At 58.3% G+C, this 9,651-nt stretch overlaps 1 protein-coding gene across 1 annotated transcript in view; it reads right to left on the bottom strand.

Annotated features, from left to right (window-relative positions):
• The window catches only part of MEGF11 (multiple EGF like domains 11), a 157,849-nt gene that overhangs the window by 38,227 nt on the left and 109,971 nt on the right, over positions 1 to 9,651 (bottom strand). Inside the window, exons 5-8 of the mRNA XM_021712557.1 lie at positions 9,112 to 9,358; positions 7,596 to 7,716; positions 4,218 to 4,354; positions 1 to 100 (exon numbers count right to left, since the gene is read on the bottom strand). Of these exons, the coding sequence (XP_021568232.1) occupies positions 1 to 100; positions 4,218 to 4,354; positions 7,596 to 7,716; positions 9,112 to 9,358 (605 nt within the window). The remainder of the gene's footprint in view (positions 101 to 4,217; positions 4,355 to 7,595; positions 7,717 to 9,111; positions 9,359 to 9,651) is intronic.

The raw sequence follows: 9,651 nt of genomic DNA, 5'->3' as shown, positions 1-9,651 counted from the left end.
GCAGGCACCCGTGGCAGGCGAGCACCGGCCCCCGTTGTGGCAGTCGCAGCGCTGCGAGCACTGGAAGCCAAAGGTCCCGAGGGGGCATTCCTCCTGGCACCTGCGGACCACATGGAGTGAGGCCATGGTCTCCCAGCCTGGCACCCTCCATGGTGCCCTCCTCCCCCCACCCTTCCTCCAGGAAGCCTTTCTGGCTGAGTTCCCCCAGGGAGTCTCCCCTTCCCAAGCCTCCTCAGTACCCAATGCGTTTTATCCTATTTCATTGGCTCTAAGCCTTATGGATGTTTTTCATTTTTTAAACTGGGGTAAGACATGCTGTGGCTTGAATGTCTATGTCCCCCTGAAGCTTGTCAATACCCCATATGAAGAGGCACGGCCAAGGAGGTGTGATGTGAGGGGTCTGCCCTGTGAATGGCCTCCTGATCTCATAGGGGTTTGGGGGAGCCACTGGGGCCTGTGTGGGGACATGGTGCTCGGGACGCCATCTTGGGAGTAGAGGCCAGGCTCTCACCTGACACCAAGACCAGGCTCCTAATCCTGGAGCGTGTCTGTTGTCTGTAAATTGTCCAGTCTCAGGTGCTTGCAACAGCGTTACTGGATGAGACAGCGCATGATACAGCTGATCCATTCATCAAAGCGCCCAGCCCGGGGTACCCACACACCCATCGCCTCCAGGACTTTCCATCTTCCCTGAGAAAATGCCTTTCCCAGAACACGCCTTTCCCAAAACACGCCTGTTTCAAAATGTTTTCCCACCTTTGAGGATAGACACCTCTTGGGCTGGCAGCTGTGGCAGTCCAGCCACGCGTGGCTTTCATCAGGGCACTCACGCTCGAAGGGGGCGGCCCTCCCCCAGTGTGGAGCTGCAGAGAAGCCATCCTCCCTCATCAGACTGGGAGTCCCACAGCAGGGGCTTCTCCCTTTCTGGGGAGGTCCTCTCAGGGCTGAGCTGAGCCTCCCCTCCCACCCCCAAGGAGGATGGCCCCTGGCGTCCTGTGTGAGCTCGGACTGTGCTTGGACCTTCAGGCACATTGGAAGTGACTGTACTCCACTGGACTCACTACCAGGGTTGTGGCCCCTCTGTTGGTTGTGACCCTTGCAGCCCACCAGCAGCCCCTCCTCCACCCAGGCAGTGTCACAGCCGCATGTCAGACTGGGTCCTGACATGGGAGGGTAGGCCTGGGAGGGTGAGGCGGGGCCCAGGGACACTCAGACAGGCCTCTGGGTCCCCACATCAGAGACCTGCCCTAAAGCCCTGGCCTCCTTCCTCCTTGTGAAGCTTTGTCAGGCTGTCGGAAGGTTTAGGGGCACATTAGGATGTGCAGGTGCCGGCCGTCTGCGTTATTACTATTACAGCTGTTAATGCTGTTTCTGCTATCCTTACAGCAGAGCCCAGCTGACCTTCTGGCCTGAAATCCTGGCATGAGATGGTCAGAGGGAAGAGCCCTGAGATGTGGACAGTGCACACAAGGAGCTGCGTCCGAGGGTCACTCTCCTCCACTCCCCGGGCCTGGGCTGCATCTGATGGTCACACAGCACTCCCTGGGGTTCCTGGGCAGCTTCCACCACAGCCAGGGGAAGCAAAAAAAGATGTTTTCTAAAATATGCCGCCTGACTCCTCAGTTCTTGGGGGTCTCAGGTGCAGCCAGGTGTTCTCTACAGACAGATGAACCAGGTGTCTATTGGGGTGACTGGCCTGACTCCGAGACAGGCAAGAGAGGAAGGTGGCTGGGGTCTCGCCTGGAGCCCTTTGTGGGAAGATACTACCAGTCCCTTCCAAAGTCCCTATGGCTGGGAGGGGTCTGCAGAACAGGGTCGGCAGGGGTGAGGGGCTTCCGGCCACCAGGCCCCAGAGCCTGCCCTGCCCTGAAGCAGCAGGTGTTACCACCTGTCCCCAAGTCCCCTTCACTCAGCACCCCCTCCCTGCCTGGTCCTTGAGGGCCCCCCACAGCACCACTCTCCCCAGCCAGCACGCTACATGGCTCCTGGACCCCAGCTTCCGACAGGCACCTCCCCACCTGCTCTGACTTTGGGGAAACCAACTCTACAGCCTCAGAAGACACATTTGGAAACGAAACCCTGACAGCCAAATCCATTTACATAATCAGCCTCTTTTTCTCCTACTCACAATTTAAACAACTTATTTATTTAGAGATTAAGCCACGACTGCTGATGAGTTTTACACAAAGCTCACTAACAAGGGGCCCTGGAACAGCCGGGTAATCACAGCAGGAATTAGTTTTCTACTTAAACATCCTTCCTTTGCAACATATCAATCTAATGTGTCCGATATTGCCATTAACAAGCAGATACATTGCTCAATTAAATTACAAAATGAGCTGCAAAGCCCTCGTTAGGCCTCGTGTTTAATTTGCACGGCTCTGCCTACCGGGAGCTGGTGCGATCGTGCCCCTTGGTTCTAATGTGTTGTGATGATGGGGCGAGTGCAGCTGTCACCAACAGGTTGGATGGCGCAATTTCACAAATATTAAGCACCAGGAGCCCGTGTGGGGGAGAAGCCCTGACATTCCCGGCCTCTTGACCTCTCCCACAGTCAGTTAGCAAAGCTGGTCGGGGGCTTTGGGCTTGGGGATCTCTCTGCCTAGGGCTGGGACTGGGCTCTGACACGGAAAGAGGTCTGGGATGACCTCGCTCCGTCTGGCTTGTCCCTACAGTGAGCATGGGAGTATGATAAGGGGGGTCTGCCAGCGCTAAGTCCAGCCTGCAGCAGCCTGGGGCCTGCTGGCCTCCAACAAAAACAGGCCACGTGCACTTGCTGACCGTGGCAGGCTACATTAGCCAGGCGTGGTGGTGCCTGTGCTCCAGCTCCTTGGGAGGCTGAGGCAGAAGGATTGTCTGAGCCCCGGAGGTCCAGCTATGATGGCAGCCTGCACTCCAGCCTGGGCCAGAGTGAGACCCCATCCATACAACAGGAAAGTGGACTGCAACAGAGTTGTGCTGCTATGGTATGGGGTCTTCCCGGCCCTGATCCCTGACCCTCACAAGCCTTTCCTTGTCTCGGGGAGATGGTGAGGACGGAAGGGCACAATGCTTCCCTCCTTCCTCCAGGCCAGGCTGGGACCCCCGACGCCACACCCCACGTGCTCTGGGGGGTTTGGCTCACAGAGGCTGGGCCTGGCTCAGAGAACTGGAAGCTGGAGGGGCGTGGACCCCAGGCAGGGACAATCTCTGTTCTGGACTGCACTGGGGATCCCGGACTGACTCTATGACAGCCGGGGAGCCCAGTGATGTCGGTCAGATTAGAAGGACCTGCCGGCTGGCTCAACCTCTGCCCCTGCTTCCCAATGTTCCCTGGGCAGAGAGTGGCGAAACTTACTCTCGATTTGTTGTGTCTGGGGTGTAGCACCCAGGGGCCAGAAGCACAGGGTGGATCCGTTGGAAGCCGGGTAAGGTGTGGGTGCCTTCTCCATGGCCCCCTCTGCTGGGGTGACCCATGTGGCTGGCAGGGAGTGTCCAGTCCACTCACCACATGCTGGGGCCACCCCTCCCTGTCCCACCGTGCCCACCCTGTCACCACTGAGGCCTCCTGCAACTGTGGCCAGCGTGCACACACCAATTCCTCAGTTACGCATCTGGGAACTACCTACTGACATCAGTGCCACGTCCCCTGCCCTCAGCCCGGACCCCTGGAGGACACAATTGGACACCAGTCCCTCTTGGTGGAACCAAATCAGAGCTAAAGTTCAAGTGGACCATGAGAGATTATGGACATGTGGTCAAGTTGTCCAGGAGAGACCACTGACATGTGTGCATGAGCTCGCTCGCCTCCCAGGAGCCTGTGCCCTCCACCATGGCCACGTGTACACAACCTCACTCACCTCCTGGGGGATCCTGTGCCCTCCACTGTGGACATGTGTAGATGACCCCACTCACCTCCTGGGAGGACCCATGTCTCCACTGTGGACATGTGTGCATGACCCCACTTGCCCCTGAGGAAGCCGGTGTCCTCCACCAGTACAGAGAGAGGGTGGTGTGGGTGCTCCTGCTCCCCATAAGCTTACACTTCCAGGGCCTAGGCAGGGCCACTGGGCCGGGGTGCTCCACAGGCCAGGGCCAGAAAGGGCGAGTGAGGCCCACAGGGGAGGATCAACTTTCTGGGAGGCTGGCAGGGATGCCAAGTCGTCCCACAGGGCTGCTGTAAACATGAACATAAACATAAACAGTGTGCACCGTGGCTGGGGCCGGCCTCCCTTTACCTGTCCCCCATGTAGCCAGGGGTGCAGTGGCACTGTCCAGTCACATGGTCGCACTGCCCTCCATGGTGGCACGGGCAGTCCTGGCTGCAGTTCTGGCCAAACATCCCCGGTGGGCAGGGCTGGGCACACACAGCTCCCTGGAACAGAGGTGGGGAGGCACACAGGTGGGCTCCTCAGGGGCTGTCCTGAGGCCTCAGGCTCCCAGAGGCAGCACTGCCATGGTCCCAGGACCAGCCTGTCCTCTTGTGGGCCTGTTTCTCTCCTCGGAGATGGAGATGGGCCGGCTTACAGTCAGTTGTACAGAACACACTCAGTGGAGGCCTACTGTATTCCAGGGCTGGGCTGGACTAGGGGCATGCACTCTCACACTCACAGACACCACACACACATACACACACACTCACACAAATACACGCTCACAGATACCACACTCACATGCATGCACACACTCACATGCTCACAAACTCACAGACACCACAAATATATGCAGGTACACACTTGCTCACAGACACCAAACATGTATGCACACACACACACTCAGCATACATACACATGCATGCTCACAGACATCACACACACACACACTCACACTCACACTCAGACTCCACATACTCACACACTCAGACATCACATACTCACACACTCAGACATGCTTACATACTTCACACACACTTGCTCTCACACACACATACATTGACCCACACACAGGCATCACCGCATACACTCTCACACACATTCACACACTCAGACACTCACAGACCATACACATGTACTTACACACGAACATGCTCACACTCAGACATGCTCACAGATGCCACACATGCACACTCACACACAGATGCATACACACACCCACACACATGCTCACACACTCAGACACAGACACACACTGACACACGCACACTGACACACTCAGACACTCATAGATACCATACACACACATACACATTCAGATGCACTCACTTGCACAAACACTCACATGCACATACACACTCATATGCACACACATCATATGCATACACATGCACACACAGGCGGGCTCCTGCAGGCATCCCCAGAGCTGACAAACGCCAAGGCCAAAGCCTGGACAGCTCCCTTCTAGTCCCATGAGGCCAGGCTTCTGGGGAGTCAGGAGATGTGCATGAGTGATCTTCTTGTTTCTGAGGGAGGAGCATGTGACTGAAGTCAATAGCCAGTAGGAACATGGGTGGGGAAGGTGCCATGGTGGGGGCTTCTCTCCAGAATCCTGCCCTCTACCCCAACCCTGGGAGGAGCATCGGACAGAGCCAGGTAACTGTCCTGTGACCTGCAAGCACTGGACATTAACAATTCACACGAATCTGCAAGTTAAATGAAGAATAGAAACACAGCTGTCTACAATGAACCAGAAGCATAAAGTCCCCAAGCTCATAGGCTTCTGCTGAGTGTCCTGTCTTTTGAGGAACAAGTTTCTCAGTGTAAGGAGGAAACACTCCTGTCAACCTCCAGCAGTGTCCACAGGCCTCAGAAACAGGGCCACCTGCAGCCTGTCTGTGTCCACATCCTGGTCCAACCTCTGTGCTGCCCAGAGTCTCAGGACGCCCTGGGTGTGCATTTTCAGAAGCTGGCTGAGGAAAGAGGACCTTTCCAGAGACAGACATGTGGGCGTGAGGGATGTGGGCAGGTGTAGAGACAGGGACAGGTGTGGGACACGTGTGCAGGTGTGGACACATGGGCAGGTATGAGACATGGGCAGGTGTGGACATGTGAGCAGGTGTGAGGATGTGAGTAGGTGTACACACATGGGCAGGTGTGAGACACAGGCAGATGTGGACATTTGGGCAGGTGTGAGATGCAGGCAGGTGTGGACTCGTGGGCAGGTGTGAGATGCAGGCAGGTATGGACATATGGGCGGGTGTGAGACGCAGGCAGGTGTGGACATGAGGGCAGGTGTGAAGATGCAGGTAGGTGTAGGACATGCGGGCAAGTATAGACATGTAGTCAGCTGTAGAAACATGGGCAGGTGCAAGATGCAGGCAGGTGCAAGACATGGGCAGGTGTGAACATGTGAGCAGGTGTGAAGATGAAGGCAGGTGCAGGACAAGGGGCAGAGGTGGGCATGTGGTCAGGTGTGGAGATGTGGGCAGGCGTGGACACACAGGCAGATGTGGAGACACTAGGTCACATGGGCAGGTATGGGACAGGTGAGCAGGTGTGCATACATGGGCAGGTGTGAGATACAGATAGGTGTGGGCATGTGGGCAGGCATGTACACATGGCCAGTGTAGGACATGTGGGTAAGTATGGACACATGGGCAGGCATGGACACATGGCAGGTGTGGACACGTGGACAGGTATAGACATGCAGCAGATGTGGATGCGCAGGCAGGTATGGACACATGGGCAGTCATGGACACATGGCAGGTGTGGACACAGGGCAGGGGTGGACACGTGGGCAGGTATGGGAGAGGCTGAGGGTGTGGCAGTCCCCTTTTCCTCTCAGAAGAGACAGATGGGTGGACAGACAGACACTAAGGCTTGGCAGTCGGGAGTTGGGAGACCAGCACCCCCATTAACAAGAGGAGTGGGAGGTGGTTCCAAGGCCCCATCAGCCACCCCAGGGACTTGGATCTCTAGTTCTAACAGTCTCCCAGGCAACAGTGAGGCAGCAGGCACTGCCTGCAGGTCTCATCTGGAAAAATCCTTCTGTGGAGTTCCTGGCTGGGGGTAAGGCAGGAGCCTGACCATTGGGACACATCTGCCTTCCCACATTGGTCTCTGTGTTGAGGTTCTGGGCAAGAATTATGTTCCGACAGCTCCCCCCCCCACTTTAAGAGTGGAACCTCCTGCTTTGTCAAGACCTTCCTTTCTCAGAAGAGGTAACTGAGGCTCAGAGAGGGGAAGGGACCTGCCCTAGGCCAGGCTGTTTCTCAGGAGTGAGGTGAAGTTACAGGAGCTTAGGTGACGCACACCTACTGTCTCTTCTCCTTCTCCTTCCCAGCCCCTTTGGCCACGTCAGCGAGAGCCTGGGCAGCGTATGTTGTGCCTGTGCCAAAGACAGAGCCCATCTTATGAGAACTCAGCTCCTCTGTACACAAGGACCACAGGCTTAGAAGGGCTGAGCAACTGGTTTCAAGCCACACAGCACTCTGGGATGGGAGCCCTGGGACCGTGTCCATAGCACCATGGACAGTATCTAGCAATGCCCTGTGCCATGCATACAAAGGAGGGCATTGAGGATGAGGAAGGAACCTAGCCTTTCAGGATTGTGAGCAAGGGATGCTTGGTCTATCTATCCTGTACAGGCCTCCAGACTCTGTTGCCCACTTACCCCCTACAGGTCCCCAGGCCTCATGGCCCACCTACCCTCTACAGGCCCCAGCCCCTGCACCCCCCTACCGTCCAGCCTGGGGGGCAGGCACACTCGCCAGTGATGTGGTGGCAGGTGCCCCCATTCTGGCAGGGGCAGCGCAGCTCACAGTGGGCGCCATGGCTCCCGGGCGGGCACAGCTCCTCACAGCTGCATGGACAAGCAAAGGCGTTAGACGTGGCAGCATTTAGGTCAGGCGTTGGGGCCTGGGGCAGCCAGTGCCTGCTCCCCAGCTCCCTAGGGATGAGCAGTCCATGTCGGAGAATTGCACTGGGCACAGTGGAGCAGGGCTCAGGCAGAACAACCTGGAATGTGTTCTAATTCCATGCTTGGGCCGGTGCTGTGGAACGGCCTTAGTGTTCTTAGTGGAAAGGTGAGTGTTCTGAGAGGAGGCTGAGGAAGGCTTTGGGCCTTGAAGGTGAAGTTCATTTCACCAAGAAAACAGGAAGAAGTGGACACTAGGTAAAAGTAATGGCAAGAGCAAAGGCCCTGGAAATGGCCATGGACCTGCCTTCAGGAGTCTGCCTAGATGTAGAGGAGGCGGGGATCTGAAACTTGTCCTTCTGGGCTTGGTAAGGCTCCCATCTACCATGACAGGCTCACAGGCAGGGACTGGGCGCTGTCCAGGTGTGGGAGTGGGTAAGCACGGGGTCCTGGCCTAGGGCCTTCGGCATTCAGGTCCTGGGAGCCACCAGACATCGGGGCAGGGAACACCCTCAATCAAGGGCATCTGTGGTCAGTCCTGGCTGCTCCAGGAGGATCCAGGCAGTTGGAGAGGCCACAGGACCATCCAAGGGTTGGGAGACTTTCAGTCCTGCCTCTGAGGGGTCTCCAGGAAGCAGCCTTGAAGGGCCCCTGGCAAGACGACTCTCCAGGCAGCCGGGGTGAGGGGTTGCTTGGGGTCTGAGACACAGTGACCCTCCAAATCTGCACATGGTGTCTACCCACCGCCCTCCCTTTCTTTGTCCACAGGGCTTGGAACCGGTGGGGGGGAGGAGAGCAGCAGCACGTGGATTCAGGTCAGAACAGGATTCCAGGCTCTGGCCAACTCTGTGAGGAGGGGCCTCCCAGGAGGAGTAGAGTGCTTCTCTGGTTGTGGGGGCACCCACTGTGCACCTTCTCAGGAAGGTGGGGGCACCCAGGGCCTGGATAGCAGAGATCTGAGACCTGTGTGGGTGATGCCTCGGCTGGACTCTGCAAGACTTGGGGTCAGACCTCGGAGACTTCAGTCAGAACTCCCGGCCCTCCTGGTCCACCACCCAGCCCACCAGCGAGGAGCCCAGGGCAGGGCAGGTAGCTGTGATGATGGCTGGACAGACCTCGTCCACACAGGCCCCTCCCCATCTTGACCCCAACACCAGATGCCGCCCCTCCAGGCCAAGTCCTCCAGGCCCCGGCCCTGACCCCATCCGTCTCTCAGGCCCCACTCCGCCCATCCTGGCTCTGCCTCTCTCCAGCCCCAACGTCCCATCCCCGCCCCTGCCGGCCCGGTCCTGGCCCCACCCCTTCAGGTACCGTCCCGCCTCCAGACCTCGCCCTACTCACTAGACGCCGGTGTAGCCGGGCGCGCAGAGGCACTGGCCGGTGCGGGGGTCGCAGCTGGCGCCGTGGCGGCACTGGCACGGCAGCTGGCAGCCCTTGCCGTGGGTGCCGGGCGCGCAGAGCTCCTCGCAGCGCCACCCGCGGAAGCCAGCGGCGCAGACGCAGGCGCCCGTGATGGGGTTGCACAGGGCGCCGTTCTGGCACTGGCACCGGTTGCTGCAGTGGGGTCCCCAGTGGTCGCTGTCGCAGCCTGCAAGAGATGGGGCGTCAGGCCCGCGAGCTCGCCTTCCGGACAGCTCCCGTGGGCGGGGGCGGCTAGGGTGCCTGGGGGAACCTCCATTAGCTCCCTCACTACATCACTCCCCACTCGGCCGCCCCGAAGTCACCCGCTAGGGGGCCTCCCCGTCGACTATTCCCGACTCAAGCCGCCCAGCCCTCCTGCACGGACGAGTCACAGCTGGTCCCATTCTCGGGGCGGCTTGTCTGTTCCTCTTAGCCAGGCCCTGTCTTGTCCCACCACCCAGCCCTCTCCTCCCGGACCCC

This window comes from Carlito syrichta, unplaced genomic scaffold (genome assembly GCF_000164805.1).
Source record: "Carlito syrichta isolate Samal-C Ts95f unplaced genomic scaffold, Tarsius_syrichta-2.0.1 Scaffold303358, whole genome shotgun sequence".
Lineage (NCBI taxonomy): Eukaryota > Metazoa > Chordata > Mammalia > Primates > Tarsiidae > Carlito > Carlito syrichta.
Note: the sequence above shows the minus strand (reverse complement) of the source record. Positions and strands in the feature narration are given on the sequence as shown.